Source organism: Clytia hemisphaerica, unplaced genomic scaffold, assembly GCF_902728285.1.
Source record: "Clytia hemisphaerica strain Z4C2 unplaced genomic scaffold, Clytia hemisphaerica genome assembly, whole genome shotgun sequence".
NCBI lineage: Eukaryota > Metazoa > Cnidaria > Hydrozoa > Leptothecata > Clytiidae > Clytia > Clytia hemisphaerica.
Genome location: NW_027103247.1, coordinates 546,958 through 567,531, shown reverse-complemented (window position 1 = coordinate 567,531; position 20,574 = coordinate 546,958). Strand labels below are relative to the sequence as shown.

General features: G+C 32.6%; 3 protein-coding genes across 3 annotated transcripts in view; 2 read left to right on the top strand and 1 right to left on the bottom strand.

Moving 5' to 3' along the window:
- The window catches only part of LOC136816477 (ubiquitin carboxyl-terminal hydrolase 9X-like), a 259,670-nt gene that overhangs the window by 71,708 nt on the left and 167,388 nt on the right, over nt 1-20,574 (bottom strand). The gene's annotated exons all lie outside the window — the stretch shown is intronic.
- LOC136815618 (E3 ubiquitin-protein ligase rnf168-like) lies at nt 14,849-18,837 on the top strand. Its single transcript, XM_067072097.1, has 4 exons — nt 14,849-15,236; nt 16,002-16,066; nt 16,745-16,892; nt 17,121-18,837. The coding sequence occupies exons 1-4, from the start codon at nt 14,858-14,860 to the stop codon at nt 17,822-17,824; spliced, it is 1,296 nt and encodes a 431-aa protein (XP_066928198.1). The 5' UTR covers nt 14,849-14,857; the 3' UTR covers nt 17,825-18,837.
- The window catches only part of LOC136816850 (pre-mRNA-splicing factor ATP-dependent RNA helicase DHX16-like), a 33,921-nt gene continuing 32,444 nt past the window's right edge, over nt 19,098-20,574 (top strand). Inside the window, exons 1-2 of the mRNA XM_067073214.1 lie at nt 19,098-19,357; nt 20,242-20,558. Coding sequence (XP_066929315.1) covers nt 19,141-19,357; nt 20,242-20,558 — 534 coding nt within the window. The 5' untranslated portion in view covers nt 19,098-19,140. The remainder of the gene's footprint in view (nt 19,358-20,241; nt 20,559-20,574) is intronic.

Below are 20,574 nucleotides of genomic sequence, written 5' to 3'. Positions count from 1 at the left end.
TAGAACAAGCAGACCCAACTACTGATTTTATTACCTTCACTCATGAGAAGATTAATCCAAGGCCCGAAAGTCAACAAATTCAAGAAGGATCCCTGGATAGCCTGTGTCTGCTATTATAATTATTCATCGGTGCATCCGAGATACCACCCTTGCCAGGATTTTTGAGCAAATCCTATGTTTGATTTATTCTATATAATTTTATTTATTATTCCATTTATGATTATACACTATCCAATATTAAAAATTAAATTAAACTTTAGATTCATTATAATATGTTTTATTTTTTTTATATAACTTTTACTTTCTTTTGTGTGTTTGAAAGTGAATGAGTTTAAATCAAGATTGTGAGAAAACTAGAAATATTATAAATCCAAACTTTTCACCGTAAGAAAAAAGAAAGGTTCACTTTAATTTTGAGCTATTATATTCTCTTTTGAAAAAGCTTGATTTTCGAGAAAAAACAGGGGATCAAATTCAAGCATACAAAACACTGATAAAAGCTTTATTAGATACTATTTTTAACACCTAAAGATTCCGAGGGCCTTTCGAATGTTTTGATTATCTAAATATAAAATAAAAAAGAATTGTTAAACTCAAAAAATCTTTATTAAATCAATTGAAACTTTAAACTGACTGTGTCTCATCACAAGAAAACACACTCTTTTCTTGTACAAAAAGAGAAAAAAAATGATCCACAACTTTTTCCCAAAAATGATGCTTTTTCAAAAGAGAATTTTTTCGAATTTTTATTACTTTTGAACACGTGAAGCAAATTTACAGTATGATAGCCCAAAATATAAGTTAGTCTTTCCTCCTTTGAATGGCAAAAAGTTTGGATTTATGATATCTTTAGTTTTCTTTTTTAGACTTTTTTCTGAAACACTTGCAGTGAGAGCTATTACTTTCATGATTTTAAAAAGTTTTCTGATTTTCTTAAAATAAGTATTTGCTGACTTGCAAACTGGATTGAAAAATTGCTCTTGTGTATTGACTTGCTTTGTTGACGTTAGTTTTTAAAGCCTTAAGATGTTGGTAGACCTTCTTCAATTGTTAAAAAACTACAAAAAAGTAATTCAAAATGGAGATTGATATAACACTTTGTAAATTGTAATTGTTTTGTAAACTCTTTCATCAAACATGAAAAACAAATTGTAATATTTTCATATACGGTCATCTTAAAACAAAACATTATTTTTCTATTTAAACTGTAGTATTTTTTATAAAAAGATTGTAGAAATTTAGACAGGAAGGAACTCATAATGAATAGGCCCATTCCCCAATTTTAAAGTGGAACTTATTTTGGTGATTTGATAAAAGAATTTTGTGACATACTGTGAGATTTAAAAACTTTTTTATAGCAGTACAGTGGAAGAAAATTTAACAAACTTATTAGAAATTACCACTTCAACAAAGTCACTTTTCCTTTCAATTTGACAAAAATAATTCCGATAAAAATTATTTAATTGTCCTACAACTTGAAATTATTTTATTTATTTATGCACAACATGACGTTATATTCAAGTTCTATATTTTTGGTATTTGTAAATCTGAAATTTGTAATACTGTAATTACTTTATGATTAAAAATGGAACTTACACAAACTTTTTGTACTTTCGATTTTAAGAAATCTAGTTTGAAGACGGACATTCGCACAGATTCGCAATGTAGTGTTGTTAGAGCTAGTATTATTCTCCTTAATTTTCATAGGCTGTTTTAGACCATCATGTCAAACTTAGGGAGCGGTCATTAAGTATAGCACATACCTGGGTGGAAGATATCTTTTTAGGGGGACTTTCAATTATATACCCTGACAAAAATTCGCACAAAATTTTCTTACCCTGGCCTAAAGAGAGGTAAAACTTTTATATCCTACCAACGAGGTTTATGAGTACATGAAATACCGACGCAAAAGTGGTGTCCAAAAGAACAAAATTGTTGTATCCAAAAAATTCCACATCATCTGTCTCGTTCCATGAAAAGTGGGTTGATATTTTCAAATTTCCTTTTATTAAAAATTAGTGCAATTCCATGAAAGAGTATAAATATATTCTATGGGAAATGTAAAACAAGAACAACAAGGTTTTTTAAACGATCTGAAAACGATCTGAAAAACGTCTTTCCAACTCGTCGTACCTTATTGGTATATATTTTCGCGTGTTACAAATTTTCGCGGGTACTTATTTTCGCGAGTTTTTTGGTCAATTTTTGCGAAATTTAATACTGTTTAAATTTTTCAAAATTACAAAATCGCGAAATTAAATACACACGAAAAAAATTTTCTTAGTATTTTTTTAGTATTTTTACATCAAAAACGTTGTGTTTCAAGCAAAATCAGTCTTTTTCTTGCTTTATATTCCCACTTTCTGAAAATACCTAGTTTAGTGAATCGCGAAATTTAATACACGCGAAGATTTTCCAGAAGTCGGCAATCGCAAAATTTGATACACACGAAACACGTTTTTTCGAAAAAATATACCAATAAGGTACTCTTAGGTTCCAAATAAACGGGGGGGTTGGAATAAACGGGGGGGTTGGAAAATTTTCTAGATTTTAATAAACGGGGGGCCTAATTGCCGGGGGGGCTGGAAATTGTACTTCTGAAACCCAAAAATAAGGTAAAAATAGGCTAAAATCAGACTATTTAGAGCAAAGTAAGGGGCTTTCTCTTTGACAGCTCAAAATATTCTTAGAGATTAATAAACGGGGGGGTCCTAATAAGGTCCGGGGGGGTTGGAAAATTTTCAAAAAATTAACAAGCAGGGGGCCCGTTTATTTGGAACCTAAGAGTATTTCGACGAGATATTGGTTGTCAAAAGATTTCATACCCTACCCAAACTTACAATCTTTTTTCCATAACCTACCAAAATAAAGAGTAAAATTTTCATACCCTACCCAAATATCTTCCACCCTACCAAGTTCCATACTTATGACCACTCCCTTATCAAAAGAAGAGATTTGTAATTGTAATTTTACTGTCTTTTAACGAGCGTTGCACTCCTTCGCATGTTACCGACTTAGTTGCTCTATTGTCCTAAATTCACAAGTGATTTTAATAGCCAAAAGGCAAGGCTACTGTTTATCCTCTGTCAAGTCTGCAAAACTTGACATTTGACCTTATTTTGCATTTTATTCATCTTCTTATCTTTGTAAGTATTTAAATTAAAAAACAGGTGCAGGTGCAGTGAAATAAAATTTTAAGAGACTTTGTTAGAAATTACCGCTTCACCAAAATGCATTTTTCCTTTCAATCTGACAACAAAATTTCAAAAATAATTAATTAATTAAGTTGAAATTATTTTATTTATTTATATGCACAACATAAAATTTATATTTAAGTCATATATTTTTGGTATTTTGTAAATCAAAAATTTGTAAAATTTAATAATACTTTACTTAATTAATTGTAGTTAAAGATTAAACGTTAACATAAACTTTCTGTACTTTTGATTTTGCAGAAATCATTTGTTGAGAGAATTTTGTCCTAGTCGTCATAGAATATTGTCCCTCAACCACATTTAGAAAACACTGTATAGAACTATTCTGTTTTTTTCTTAAGTCATGGCAATTGAAGCAAAATAATCTGCCATATTTGCCAAAGTAGAGAACAGTAATAGACAACACATGGTTTCAGCCCCCCCTTAAAATAAGGGGTGATTTAAAATTTAGAGAAAAACACAAGGGACAAAAATGTTAAAAACTGAGAAATAAGGGGGGACTTGGTCTCAAGGGTCAAATGGAAGCCCTTGCTACTTGAGGGGGGAGTAATCTTGTTCCTTTCTTGCAATTTTTTTCCCTCGCTTCGCTCCAAATACAGTTCATTGGTAACTTCTTTGCAATCTAGCTAATTTACAAGTTTTTTGTGTACAATATAGCATTATTAAATGAAAATCTAACTGCACCCCAAGACCAATGCTGACAACAATATTGAAATCATAAAACATCAATTTTTTCGCACACTTTGTTCGCATTACACTTTCTTTCTTTAAAGTTTCTTTTCACTCTAGAAAGTCAATTTGTCTATTTGTATTTAGTGATTTAGGGTAGCTTGGCAGTCGATTTTAAAAAAATTTTCTAGTCAGCCCCAACCATGATGGGGCCTGTTGTCCCCTTTTCCATTCATCAAAGATAAATCTACTCTTCTCCACTAAATATTTCCTTCCTCATTATGCCTAGGCAAATGAATTAGTAAAAGTTTAGAAAATGGTGGGTGGGGACACCACTTTGGAAAATTGACTTTGGCTCTTGCAAAGCATCTAAGGCTCCAAGCACATTCCAGCTATGGAATTTTCGAATGTTGCATTCTAAAATATTTTTGTTTCCTTGGTGTGCCATCATCCTACACTACATCTAAGGCTCCAATCACATTTCAGTAATGAAATGGCCCGTGATTCGAATATTTACATTTTTTAAAGACATTCAATTTGGAATATTTTGCTGTTCTGCTTCTATATGGAATAGTTTCGTTCAAATGCTATCAGTTTGAGGAGAAAACGATTCTAGAAAAGTGTATTGTAGGGATTTTTATACCAGGTATATTGTTTATTGCAGTTTATCATTCTCTACTAATATTTTAAATTTGCTGGTTTAGAAAAGTATATAATGATAAAAAACTTTTTCACAAAAGAAAGAAAGAAATACCAGTAGAAGAGCTTAAGGACTAATTTCTCGCTTGTCTCTACACCCCAAAAATTAAGGGCATGTATACATAAGAGTCTTGCAAATTTAAGGGGGGAGTAAGACTTAAGAGGCACCTCAAAACCATCTTTAAGCTTTAAGGGGGATAAATTGATAAGGGGTGATTTGTGTTTTAAGGTGGGACTCAAAATCATGGATGAAACCATGCAACAGTAGTTCTGTACTAGAAATTTGTTCAATTAGAACAGACAATTGTCATGGTATAAAGCAATGAGAAGCTAAGAGAATGGTCATGATAAGTCAAATTGCTGACACCGAACTGTGGTCTACCTATCAATTATAATAACACTGATATAATAATAAGAAAGTCAGTAGAAGAAATTCAACAGTCGATTTAGCCTGGATATACAGACCATAAACTATTTCACCGTCTAGTTTTTTTCAATATTTTGTCTCTGGTTTACGGTCTGGTCCAATTATGAAATGTTTTTACACATCTGATGATTGCGATAAGCATATTAAACTTAAAGTAATGTTTTTTTCAACCTTGTGAATTTTCGAAAGATATAATTTATGATTCGCTCTACGAAGTATTGAGCACTATTTTATTAAGATAACTTTTTTTCTTCACCAGGCAAATTGTGTCATAGTGTTCTTCAGGGTCTGTTCTCCCCATACCTTAATTGAAGACTTTCTATCTCCTTCAGGGTCTGTTCTCCCCATACCTAAATTGAAAACTGTCTATCCCCTCTTCAGTTTTTCTCACACTGACAAAATTTCCGATCAACTTTCGATCAAATATTTTAGTGCCAAAATATGCCTATAAAGAATAGCAATGGGCTCAAAATGCCTTCAATTTCGGCTTTTTACTTATAAATTGCTCGTTTTGATACTTTTTATTACTAATCTTCATATCTGAAAGCAAGAAAAAGGGTTTTTACCCAGAAAAAGTTGTCCCCCTCAATCCAGGGGGAGGACACTAGTTTCTGAGATTACAAAAGCAGGAAACTGGACATTCTACTGTATTTGCAGGATTGAGTTCCTTTATATGCCTGAAAAATCCTAAAATATATTGACTGCTTAAGAAATTACTCTTAATAACTTTAAAAGACTGATATGCACTCTCTATTATTAATAATGAACGATATGCTCATTTTATTTTCAGAAAAAATGAATATTACAATTAAGTACTCAAAAAATCTGGAACCTTTGACAATTTCAAATGATGATGTGAAATCATTGGATGAATTGAAGCTTAGAATTGAAGAAACAATTCAGCTGCCAGGACATCTTCAACACTTTGCTTTAGAAGAGACATCTATATTTGTGACATCCAACAATTTTCATGAACTTTTCTTCAAAAAAGAGAAGATTGTTTTGAAATTATTTTGTGCTGGCACAGAAGACTCAAAAATCATCAAAATATGTCAAGATCTTGAGATGAATGATGAAATTATTGAGATGTGGATGGTCTTAGGTTCTTTTCACTTCAATTTTCCCATCAAACTGGATTCTAAAATAACAGATGCAAGAAGGAGCTTAGATGAAAATGGTTTCTCAAGTAAAGCAAGTTTGTTTTATCCGTCTAATTATCTTGATCTTGCGCTGCCCATACTTCCTCTTTCAGATGATCAATTCCTAGTGGATTTGTTCTTTCAAAGAGATGAATTCCAAACTGATTATCATTTGATTAAATTGGAAAAATTTATGGGAGGCAATTGCATGGGAGATTGTATACGAAATATTGTTATACGCTCATACATTAATGAGGATAGAGTCTTTGAGTTGCACCTAAATGAAAAGGTTATCATTGATACTGTTGCTGTCAAGGAACGTATCATGGAAGAGATTGGTATACCAGTGCACCTACAAGCCTATTGTTTTGAAGCAGATAGCAACTTTCTGAAAGATACTTGCTTGGTCAGTGAATTTAATACTCAGTGCGAATGGGAAGGTTATGATCCTGCAAATATAGATCTTCGTTTGTTTGTGCTACCCACAAAGGATGAAAAGATCATCCAAATTTGCGAAGATTATAACATTTTCATGTTCCAACCAGTTGCTTTATTTAATAACAAAAATAAGATTGTAGAGTACAATTTTGACAAACATTCTAGTACCTTTGCAGATGCTTTAAGTATCATGATCAAAGAGGCTAAGTTACCTGAGTCTGCTGATTTCAGATGTTACATTAGAGGTAACGAGGTTGAATGTAATTCGTTTATACTATTTCGCGATTCGCGTTTTGACTTCGTACGAAGTGGGCGTAAGAAATTGAACTTTTACAAACTTGAATTTGAACTTTTACAAAATGGAGAATCATGACAACTCACTGAGGGATGCTGAAGCATATATTGATGATATGGCTGAGTATATCAAATCTAAAGAAGCCAAGGAGAACTTTAAAGAAAGCATCGTTGACGAAATTGCATCAACTATCAAAAAGGACATTCATGAATTTGTTATGGAAAGTATTGCACCACTTAAAAAATCATCTTTTGGAAGGGAGTCCTTTTCTTTAGAAAGTTATGATCACAAAGACCTGATCCATCACATGGCAAAAGAAATAGATTTTCTTAGAGAAGAGTTGATCTCAAAAAATAAACTAATCGAAATGCTGTTATCTCGTAATGAGGGAAACACTAATGGTAATAAAAAATCAGAAAGTCAGAACACTGTTACAGAGGAAAGTAATAAAAAAGACAATACAAATGACAGAAAAGATAAAAAAGAGAAAGCCCTTTCTAAAAAACGCAAAAACGAGAAACCAGATGAAAGAAGAGTGAATACAGAAGAGAACACAGAAGAGAATTTGAGAGAAAGGAAAAAGGTGTATATCATTGGAGACTCTATGCTGAACGGCCAGAAAGAAGTTGGATTTAGAAAACTTCAACATGATGTAAAGATCAGACCACACCCCGGTGCTAACACGGAGGATTTGATCGATCACATAAAGCCTATTTTGAGAAGGAAAATGGCTGATGTCATGATCATCCATGGTGGAACAAATGACCTTACGAGTGATGGTGAAACAACGAAAAACTTGGAAGCTATAAATCGCATTGCGAAGAAGATCTCACCAAGAACGAAATTGGTAATTTCAAACTGTGTTGTTCGTACTGATACTCCAGATGGTCCTGATAAAGTTACAAATTTGAATACAGGTTTGAAGAAAATGTGTGAAAATATGAAGTTTGATCTTATAGACAACGGTAACATTACAGAAAACCAGCTTTCAAGAGGTAAACTTCATCTTAACAATCATGGGAATTCTCGCCTTGCCCAAAATTTTATCAAATATATTAGGGACTTGGAATGACGCACGAAAGACACAAACTTAGACAAATTAATTTTTCTAAGAAAGAAGTCAAAAAACCCGACTATTGGATATCTAAACATAAATTCTTTTCGTAACAAATCTGATAACCTGTTTGCCCTTACTGGCCATCTTCTTGATATCTTAGTTATTGCAGAAACAAAATTAGATGCTGCCTCGACCAACGCCTCCTTGAAAAAACCCAATTTTAAGCTTCCTTACCGAGTTGATGTAAATAAAAAATCAGAGGGTATGTTGGTGTATATAAGAGAGGGTCTTGCATCTCGAAAACTGAAGATATACAGTAGCAAAGGCATACAGATTATTATATTTGAATTACGGCTTAAGAAAAACAGTTGGCTCATTCTAGCCATATACAAAAATCCAAAATTTAAGATTAAGCAATTCATTGAAAAACTGTCGGAACTCATGAATGAATTCTTAGGTAGATTTGATCGTTTATTAGTATTAGGTGATTTCAACACTGAACCGTCTCAAACTGACTTAAAACAGTTCATGGATAGATATAACTTATCAAATTTGATCCAACAAAAAACTTGCTTCAAAAAACCAGAGGGAACTTGCATTGACCTTATTTTAACAAACTGCAAGTCTAGCCTTCAACATTCCCATGCTGTTGAGACTGATTTAAGTGATTTTCATCTAATGCCAATAACTATGTTTAGAGAAGGCTACGAAAGTCTACCTCCACAAACCATTCAATATCGAGATTTTTCTAAATTTAAAGGCTTTGATTTTAATTTAGAACTTTCTCATACCTTAAGAATATTCCAACCGATAGATTATAGTCAATTTGAGCTAATATTTACTAATATTTTGGATAAATATGCCCCATTAAAGAAAAAGACTATCAGAGGCAATGACAAATCTCACATGACAAAGGAACTTAGGAAGCAAATCATGAAGCGCTCTCGCTTAAAAAATATTTCAAGAAAAACAAAACTTCCTGAGGATATCCAAGCCTATCATAAACAGAGGAATTTGGTAGTAAAATTAAATAAAAAACAAAAAAAATCTTATTTTGAGAGTATAGATACTACCAAAGAAAAATCCCTCTGGAATATGTGCAAGCCTTATTTTACCAACAAAGGCTGTTACCAAGGCAAAATTGTCCTAGCTGAGAAAAATGACATTGTTTCTGACGATCAAATTATTGTTAACATATTTAATAAATACTTTAGAGACATTACAAGAACTCTGCCCATTAAACATACTGGAAAGAATTTTGATAAATTCTCTGAGCCAGTTCTCGAAGCCCTTAATCACTTTTCAGATCACCCCAGTATCATTAAGATTAAAGCAGAGACTTGTAATGATAATCTCCAAGATATATTTCAATTTCGATGTGTAGATAATAATGAGGTTCGTAAAATCATCCTCTCGCTAAATCCAAGAAAATCTGTCAGTGGTGATTTACCGATTAATATCTTAAAACTATCAGTGGATATTTATTTAGATTTTATAACAAATTTTATTAATTCATCAATCCAAAGCAACGTTTTTCCAAACGAACTAAAATTTGCTGACATCAGTCCCGTCTTTAAGAAAGAAGACGAGATGGATAAAGTGAATTACAGACCCATAAGCATACTGCCAGCAATCTCAAAAGTTTTTGAACGTGTGCTTTTCAATCAACTTAACACATTTATCGAACCTAAGTTTAGCAAACTTCTCTGTGGTTTTCGGAGAGGTCACAGCACACAACATGCTATGTTACGCCTTCTCAAAAGATGGCAAGCATGTTTAGATAAAAATGAGATTGTAGGCACTGTCCTTATGGATCTGTCAAAAGCTTATGATTGTCTGAACCATGAGTTACTTATTGCAAAGTTACAAGCCTATGGAATCGGGGGTCCAGCTTTGCTTCTTATCTATAATTACCTAAAAAAACGAAAGCAAAGGGTTAAAATTGGATCAATTTTCAGCGAATGGCTTGAGATACTTTCAGGAGTACCACAGGGTTCAATCTTAGGTCCTTTACTATTCAATATTTTTATTAATGATATAATTAAATTTGTAGAGCAATGCGACATTTGCAATTTTGCTGATGACAACACTATCGATAGTTGTGGAACCACTGAAAATATCGTCTTGAAAAAATTGCAAAACGATTTAACTATTTTAATATCTTGGTTCGAATCCAACTATCTTGTTGCAAACCCAGGAAAATTCCAAATGATGCTATTAGGAAAAAATATTGATAACTCTAATATTTCAATCAAGTATAAGAATGTTACTATAAAAGCAAAAAATTCAGTTTTGCTACTAGGAATTATTTTTGATGAGAAACTGAATTTTAACCAACATGTAGACAAAATATGTTCTACTGTAAGTAGGAATACTACAGCTCTTCAGAGGATAAGGAAATATTTGAATCCCGAAAAAGCCCTCACACTCTGTAACTCATACATCCTTTGTCATCTTAAATATTGCCCCCTCATTTGGATGTTTTCCTCAAGAGCATCCAACGATGAAATAAACAGAGTGCACAAACGGGCTTTACGTGTGGTACATTCAAACTTTTCTTTAGACTATGGAGTTTTATTAAACCGTACAAATACTGTAAAAATCCACATTCAAAATTTACAATATTTGATGGTGGAAATTTTCAAATCAATCAAAGGTTTGAGTCCAAGCTTCATGGCAGAAATTTTTCAAATAAAAACAGTGGTATACAAACTAAGATCCACAAAACTCTTAACTCTCCCTGAAGCTACTCGCTATACCTTCGGTATTTACGGTTTATCCTTTAGAGCATCTTTATTGTGGAACCAATTACCTAAGAAGTTGAAATTACATGACATTCAAACTCTAGCCAAATTTAAAACAGAGATAAAACGTTGGAAAGGCTCTAAATGCTCATGTAACATCTGTAGGTAATTGACCCTAAGGATCTCGTCGTTTTTACTTATTATTTTGATATTGTTGGATTTTATTAGTTATAAATTTACTTGATTTGTAATTACGGTACCCCAACATTAAAGAAAGATATTATTATTATTATTATATACTAGATCATTACATTTATTGGGTTGGTAGGGATGATTATGAAGAATATGGGGAGATGATTGTTGAAAAGCAACTTCAAGTACTTGTCAGTGTTGCAGAGTCACCAAATGAAGAAAACAACAAAGTATGTACAGAGAAAGGATTTGGTGTAATGAAGACTGTCACAGTTTTGCTTCATGATCATTCCACTGTTGTTCAAAAGTATTCTCTTAATGATGTGCCTACCTTAGACGAATTATCGGAGAGGCTTCACGAAATTTTTCCTGGATTTTCCTTTGAATTGTTTCATGACAACAAACTCTTACGATGCCAGGAACTGTTTCATTGGTTGTATAAGCTTTCTGATTTATTCTTTGACAAAGAAGCAAACTCTACAATTGAGAATGTTAACATTATCTTGACATTCAAAACCAATTGTATTTTTTTGGATGAAAAAGATCTCAAAGTTATAGATGAATACTGTAAATCACAACAAGTTGCTCGCTGCAAAAAGATCAAAATCAATTTCCAAAATGGAAGAAGTAAATTCATTTGTGATGATGATAAATATAATAGCATGGATTTGTTCAGAGATGTGTATCCTAGAGCATGCTTGTCTTGGGAGACTGACAAGTTACTATTTAATGGAAGAGAAGTTCCCCCAGATAAATTTCTTTTAGAACTCTTTGTAGAACAAGCAGACCCAACTACTGATTTTATTACCTTCACTCACGAGAAGATTAACCCAAAGCCCGAAAGTCAACAAATTCAAGATGAATCCCTGGATAGCCCGTGTCTGCTGTTATAATAATATATTTATTGGTGCATCCGAGATACCGCCCTTGCCAGGATTTTTGAGCAAATCCTATGTTTGATTTATTCTATATTATTTTATTTATCATTCCATATATGATCATACACTACCCAATATTTTTTTCAATAAGTTTGAATTAAGATTGTGAGAAAACTAAAAATATTATGTATCCTTAAACTTTTCATCGTCAGAAAGAAGAAAGGTTAACTTTAATTTTGAGCTATTATAAAAATTCTCTTTTGAAAAAGAGTGATTTTCGAGAAAAAACAGGGGATCAAATTCAAGCATACAAAACACTGATAAAAGCTTTTTTAGATAGTATTTTTAACACCTAAAGATTCGAGGGCCTTTCAAATGTTTTGATTATCTAAGGCGAGACCAATTTTGATTAATTGTTTTATGGGCTCGACCGACCCTGAAATTCCAAAAATCGAAATAAAAATAAAATTGATCTTGCTGATACATTTATATTTTCATTGCTTTACAGACAGCCAAATTTTCAAAATTTTGGTATTATTTCAAAGGTTTGGAGAATGTTGAATTTTTCATTTTATCCATGAGTTCGTAGTTTTGGTGTCTTTTTATTATCTCGTTCGCATTTTTGTTAAGATGTAGTAGTTTTTGCTGCCTTTTTAGGAGATTTTATAGGTGAAATTCTACTTTTGTTATTATTTGTTTGCCGTCCGACCGACCCTCTTCTTTGGGTAGCTTGGCCCGTAAAACAACAAATTTAAATTGGCCTTGCCTAAATAAAGTAAAAAAGAATTGTTTAAATCGAAAAATCTTTATTACAACAATTGAAACTTTAAACTGACTGTGTTGCATCACAAGAAAACACACTCTTTTCTTGTACAAAAAGAGAAAAAAAAAATGATCCACACTTTTTTCCCAAAAATGACGCTTTTCCAAAAGAGATTTTTTTCGAATTTTTATAACTTTTGAACACGTGAAGCAAATCTATAGTATGATAGCCCAAAATCCAAGCTAGTCTTTTCTCCTTTGAATGTCAAAAAGTCTGGATTTATATAACATCTTTAGTTTTCTCACAAACTATCTTCAAACTTTTAGACTTTTTTCTGAAACACCTGATAAGATCTATTACTTTAATGATTTTAAAAAGTTTTCTGATTTTCTTAAAATAAGTATTTGCTGACCTGCAAACTGGATTGAAGAATTGCTGTGTATTGTCTTGCTTTGTTGACGTTAGTTTTTTTTAAGCCTTAAGATGTTGGTAGACCTTCTTCAATTGTTAAAAAACTACAAAAAAGTAATTCAAAATGGAGATTGAAATAACAATTTGTAAATTGTAATTGTTTTGTAAACTCTTTCATCAAACATGAAAAACAAATTGTAATTTGTTCATGTCATTTTAAAACAAAACATTATTTTTCTATTGAAACTGTAGTATTTTTTATAAAAAAATTGTAGAAATTTAGACATGAAGGAACTCATCATGAATAGGCCCATTCCCCAATTTTAAAGTGGAACTTATTTTGGTGATTTGATAAAATAATTTTGTGACATACTGTGAGAATTTTTATAGCAGTACAGTGGAAGAAAATTTAACAAACTTTATTAGAAATTACCACTTCAACAAAGTCACTTTTCCTTTCAATTTGACAAAAATGATTCCGACAAAAATTATTTAATTGTCCTACAACTTGAAATTATTTTATTTATTTATGCACAACATGACGTTATATTTAAGTCCTATATTTTTGGTATTTGTAAATCTGAAATTTGTAATACTGTAATTACTTTATGATTAAAAATGGAACTTACACAAACTTTTGTACTTTCGATTTTAAGAAATCTAGTTTGAAGACTGACATTCGCAATGTGGTGTTGCTGTAGAGCTAGGGAATTATTCTCCTTAATTTTCATAGGCGGTTTTAGACCACATCGAACTTATCAGAAGCAGAGGTTTGTAATTGTAATTTTACTGTCTTTTAACGAGCATTGCACTCTTTTGCATGTTACCGACTTAGCTGCTCTATTGTCTTAAATCCACAAGTGATTTAACAGTCAAAAGACAAGGCTACTGTTTATCCTCTGTCAAATCTGCAAAACTTGAAATTTTGACCTGGCTTTGCATTTTATTCATCTACTTATCTTTGTAAGTATTTAAATATAAAGTAGAGCAACGGAAAAAAGTAAAATTAAAAAACAGGTGCAGTGTAAGAAAATTTTAAGAGACTTTATTAGAAATTACTGCTTCACCAAAATGCATTTTTCCTTTCAATCTATAACAACAAAATTTCAAAAATAATTAATTATTTAAGTTGAAATTATTTTATTTATTTATGCACAACATGAAATTTATATTTAAGTCATATATTTTCGGTATTTTGTAAATCAAAAATTTGTAAAATTTAATAATACTGTACTTAATTAATTGTAATTTTAAAGATTAAACGTACTGTTCTGTACTTTTGATTTGGTAGAAATCATTTGTTTTGAGAATTTTGTCCTATTCGTCATAGAATATTGTCCCTCAACCACATTTATAAAACGCTATATAGAACTAGTCTTTTTTTTCTTAAGTCATGGCAATTGAAGCAAAATAATCTGCCATATTTGCCAAAGTAGAGAACAGTAATAGACAACAGTAGTTCTGTACTAGAAATTTGTTCAATTAGAACAGACAATTGTCATGGTATAAAGCAACGAGAACCCAAGAGAATGGTCATGATAAGTCAAATTTTACTGGTACCCAACTGTGGTCTACGTAATATCAAAGATCCAAAGATGGTTTATTATTTTCTTCAACTAGGGATAAGGATGCTCCACTTAGTGTTTTATATATGATATCTGTGCCCTCAACCCTTCCAACCTCCAAGGTCTATCAATCGTTACTGGATTTTTAGTTTTTAGTTTAGTCTTTCTAATCAGGGATTCAAGCCTCATGTAGGCAGTTTTTGGCTGTTTGATCTGGCACAGCGTCTTATTGATTCACATTATACATAAAACCAACTACGTGTTTGTTAACAATTTTGCTGGAAAATTTGACACTTGAATAATTCTTGAATGTTGTAGTGATTTTCATTAAATTCTTCTTCTTTTATTCTAGAAATCACATAAAAATGAGTAAAACTAAAAAATATAAAAAAGCAAAATCCAAAGCCAACAAAGACAAAGAAGACACATCAATTCAAGAAATTACTATAAACGACCAGTCATTTACTGATTTCCTTTGTCCAATATGTTTGGAGATCTTAATTGAGCCTGTTCAAATGCCTTGTAAACACGAACTATGTACTCAATGTTTCAAATCTCATGTTGAAGACACCAGTTTATCTTGTCCTATGTGCCGACAAAGAATTTCAATATGGGTTAGAAGGAATGCTAAAAACAATACGTTAGTGAACCAAGAAAGATGGGCCTTGATCCAATCTATGTTTCCAGAACGTGTCCAACGTCGTTTAGATGGATTGGATGATATCGAAGATCAAGACAATTTTGGTTTGTGTTTATAAGAACACTGAACTCATAAAAATAGACTGGGATGGATTGAATTCTCAATGTACCTCTATTGACCTAAGTGATAAAGACTAGGGGATTAGGTTTTACTCTAATAATGCAGGACTGAATAATGCTTTATGTATTATCTGAGCTAAATGTTTCACAGTTCTTGCTACGCTTCTGACTAAAAAATCCAGGGATGGAGATTACTAGAGATATCCATTCCTGTCCCTATTTTTATAGTTCGATGGTATAACATCATGTAAATATTTAATTATTGGTTCTGATTGGTTGACAAATACGCTCTTTTTTTATTGAACAATCATACTAAAAAATGCCAAAAATAAGAACAATTTTAAAACAACCCCAATTTTAAGCAAGATAAGAATCAAAACAGTAAAATAGGGTATCAAGCCAGAAAAGACACAAATTTGATCTTAAAAACATGATCAGAACAATTCGAGGCAAAAGTGTCAAAAGAATAAGAGTCGAAACAATATAAATCGTGCCTCAACAAAAATTAGCTGGTTCTTTAAAAAAAAGAGTGTATACTGTTTCATATTTTCATCCTATCTGTTCTTTTATTCAATTATATTTTATTTCAGCCCAAAATTTCAATGCAAATAATTATAATCAATGCAATTAAAAAGGTTTGGTAAAAGGTGTTTCTCAAATGGGTTAGTCTGAACTAAGGTAAGAAGTTTGTAACAACAAAGCAAATTATTGATCTTTATGTTATGTCTTTTTTGCATATTTCATTTACAGTACCACATCATAACATTGCAGAGGAAGGAGAGGTGAGAAAAGAATTTGAAGATCAAATGAAAAAAGTAAGTTTTCTAGTTCTGTCATGTCACTTGCAAAACAAGTTGGATTAACCAATTTTTTTTCGAAATCAATTCCTTAGCCGGATGTTTCGTTTCTGGGGATGCTTATAAGTAGTTTTAGTTGTGAAAAATACTGACGACCTGCACTTAACACTTAACATTTGATTTAGTATTCATTTCAAGTCTGGGACCAAAACATGTTGATAACTTTAGTTTGCTTAAGGCTTTCTCTTGATATTCAAGAGATTTTCATGTCTTGAGGCCTTTCATATTCATGATATTCGTGAGGTAAATGTTTTATATGGAAGCACTCAAAATAGCCCAGGCGTTTACCACAAGTTTCTTTGTTTCAATCCGAAATTATTGGCAAAGACCGGGTCTTTTTGAGTGCTTCTGTATAAAACAATACGCCATATGAAAATCACGAATACAGTGGAGTTCACTACTCGAACACGCACGAGGAACACAAATTTGTTCGACTTATGGAGTAAGGTTTATAAGCCATCGTTAACTGAAGGGACCATAAAACTTGTTCGAGTTAAGAGACATTTCGATGTGAAGTATAAGGTTTATAAGGCATTGTTAACTGAAGGGACCATAAAACTTGTTCGAGTTAAGGAGACATTCGAGCTATAGAGGTCCGAGTTACAGAAACTCTACTTTAATAACATTGTTTATTAGATCGAAGAAGAACGAGCGGTGATAGATGCAGCGGATTTGGAATACATCAGGAAGTTGACGGAAGAAGATAACAAGGAGCGACAGAGACAAGAAGAGTTGGATATGAAGGCTGCCCACGAGTTGCAGAAACAAGAAATGGCCAACCTTGGTAAAGGGGATGGGACGATTAATAATTGTTTGAAAATTTAGATCTTCCTACTCAAAAAAAGTCTCTTTTATCGTAGTCGCTGGTTTTGAAATTAATACACTGTATGAATCATTATTATCATCACTTTCTGCACAATGTTTAGGTTTTTCTTATGCTGTTCTGACTTAAATCCAACCTGTTCAACCTGTTCTTTCTATAGTGACTTCATATTTTTTTTTTCTCTCCAAGGTGTAACATTGAAATCACCCAGTGAACATCAACGCTCATTGCTAGCATTATTGAAACCTAAATCACCAATGAAATTGCGACGCCGAAGTATCCCTAACAAACAAGGGAGTAGTTCTTCATCCAAATCGAAAGCGACTCGTAACATATTGACGTCACCAAACCACACGATTACATCATTTTTCCAGAAATTGGAGCACAAAAACGAACCGAATAATACTCAACAAAATATTAATGATATAAAAAATAGCAGTAAAACGAATAGTAGAAATTGTAATGGAACGAATTCAGGAAATCCCAATGATAGTTTGAATGGTAGTCTTCGAATTGAAAGAAATTTAGTATCAACTTCCAGCGACAAACAAGGAGTAAACTCGACTTCCATGGACAACATTTCTTCGTATTCTAGTAGTACTGTAACTCGACCCACTCCGATTCAAATCGACTTAGACGAATCGATAACTGAAGACTCTGATCGGGAACTAGCCGAACGATTACAACGCGAATACGACCAGCAATGGCAAAATAATAACATTGTAATTACGCCTCAAAAAACACCTTTACGAGCCACAGATAACCTTATTAGAATTGATACCGAATCGAAGTCATCGAAAATTGACCGACTGAAATCGATTCGTAAGCGAAACGATGATTTATCGATATCTTTGCATGATGTGGTCCCATCGAAAGCGAGGAAAACGCGTTAGTTCTGATTGAGGCTATTGTTATGTTAGGTCCGATTTAAGATTTAAGTAATGATTCTCTGGTGCTTGATTTAGTTCAGAATTTGGTGCTTGTATGACTTTTCGCCGGAATTTCATCAATATTTGATGAACTTTATCGAAGCCACAGTACTTTTATTCCGAATAAAAGAGGCTCACTTTTTTGAGGTTGTTTTTTATCTCTATTAAGCTTTAAGTTTGAAGTGAGCTTTCTTTTCCTGGTACTTTTGACATTGAATTATTTGGTTTCAAAAGCACACTGTTTTCATCCGTGTTTGTTAGTAAGTATGGGGTACTTAGTCAATCAAGTCAATTCATAAAAATGAGTCTTCCTATTGGGCCATATCCATACAGGGGTTGGACGAACATTTCCAGAGGGTAAACCGAGAAAAATTTCCAGAGGATGTTTATTTATTTTTCCAAGGGGGTAAAAAGTTATTCTAAAACTTCCAGGGGTTAAAAATTGATTTTAGATTGTCCATCCTCACTTTAAGGTTTGAAAAGAATCTTTCCAAGGGTAAATTTTGCCATTTTCCAGGAGGTTTTCACACAATTTCAATATTTATTTTTGACTTGAAAAGGTTCGTCCACCCTCCTGTATGGTTTTTTAATGGAACATCCCATTAGGTATCACGTTAGATACAGTTTGAAAATAATTTAGAGGTCGTAGCAAAATTATTTAGTGCGGACAAATAAAATCAAAGCAAACCCATGTAATTTCGATTTGGAATTTTAAACATATCTACATACAACTGATCGTTTCTAAAAGCCTCGCCTTGTTTTATATCCAACGAATTCTCAGACTTCATTCGTGCATTTTTACTTTTTTGTGTTTTATTGTTATTATTATATGTAGATAATGATTTTAGTATGGTTTTTCATCATTTTTGAATTTTTTTGGTGTGTCGTTTACTTGTAAATTGTAAATTATATGTCGGGGTAGGTTTTTTTTAATGAGATTCTCCTTGTATTCTCAAGAAATAATTCAGTCCAAGAAATTATCCAGGAGGTTAAACCAGTGGGGGAATGAATGAAAAGGTGAAACATGCGACGAAAAGGCCTCCTAAAAAGCCTTCTCATCCAGTCATGATTTGGGTATTCTCTATAAGGTAGTTTATGTTCTTAATAACGGTTTGGGTAAAAAGAAACCAGGTCAAATTCGTGTTTTCTGATGCATTCTCATTTGAATCCTTATATTTCTTCTATTTCAAAGAACCAACACCAGAATTAACTGTTTTTCCATTTTTCATTTTCCAGAAAACTAAAGAAAATACAAAAGAAAATAATGGTATAAATCAACAATGTCGGACATTGATTTACAAAACTATGTATCGGACAAACTCCACGAGGTATTGGGGATGTCCGATAAAAATGTTGTCCATTATTTGATTGGTCTCGGCAAGAAAACAGATGATGTGGAGAAGTATGTGAAAGAGTTGAACAATGTTTTGGGAGATGAAGGCAATTTCCAAAGTGTTGCCAAAGATATTTGGAATCGCATACCAAGGGCTGTTAAAGGTTAGTTCAATTACTGTTTTCGTTACTTCACTGTTTTTATTACCGAGTTTATGTTTGCTGAGTTTTTCTGGCGACGAGAGATGGCAAGGTTCTAATTTGTCTACATCCTGACTGACTGACTGACTGACTGACTGAGGACGACGATAATCAGCACTTTCACTGTCCTCGATTTTGCGGATCAAAACCGCGGCTTATTCTAAATCGCTTCAGTTACTTACCGTCCTCAAAAGTGCAAATACATAAACTCGCTATTACTCGAGCTTTGCACCCATTTTTACAGTTTTTGCAATTTGCAAGCTCCTCTATTTTACAGTATAATTTTCTCTCTTCCAGGGATTTCAGTAATTCAGGACAAGCTTAAACTACTGAAATTAAGAGAAGTTAGCAGTGTTGCAACTTTTCCGTCTGTAGACCAGTTGAGAGACAAATACATTATTACTGACTCACCCGTCCGTGATAGGGTTTTTAGTTAATTAATGAACCAAGATATCCGTCCATAACCATATTCACAAAAACTAATTGCAACACTGAGTTATGCTATATAAAAGAAAAATAAAGGATATTTTAGGATGCTGAAGAAGTGCAACACTGGATATAAGAAATGTTCTGCTTTTTTGAATGCTAACGTCTATATAGTGCTATTATTGAACACCCTTTATTCTGCCGATTGGTAAGTGTGAAGGTAGTCGATCAAACACCTGGACTGTTCGAATCCCACTTCCAGGTGTTAGGGTAGCATGGTGATGGACTCGCAGACTTTAAGCTTTTCTGAGCAAAAAAAAAGTTAATATCGCAAATAATATTGTTGCTTGTTTTCAAAAATATGCGAAGCTTCTAATTAGTCAAGCGCTTTTAATTGGCTTTAATCCCTTTAATTTTCTCAGGTGAGAATATGAATAGAGTGAAAGAACGAATAGCAAAAGCCGAAGAAGTGGAAAACCAAAGTTACAAGATGCTTTCGGATACCGATGAAGAAGATTTAGTTATCAGACCAACCAAAGTGAAAAAGAAAAAGAAAGATCGTGAAAAGAAGAAGAAGAAAAAAGACAACACATCTTCTTCCGAGGAGGACGAAGAAAAACATCGGTTACGTGATCTACGTGAACGTGATGAATACGCAGAACGTGTCAAGAAACGTGATAAAGATAAAACGCGTAACGTGACGGAAAAGTCTGATAAGAAAGCTTATGATGAAGCTAAAGTAAGTGTTTGAATAA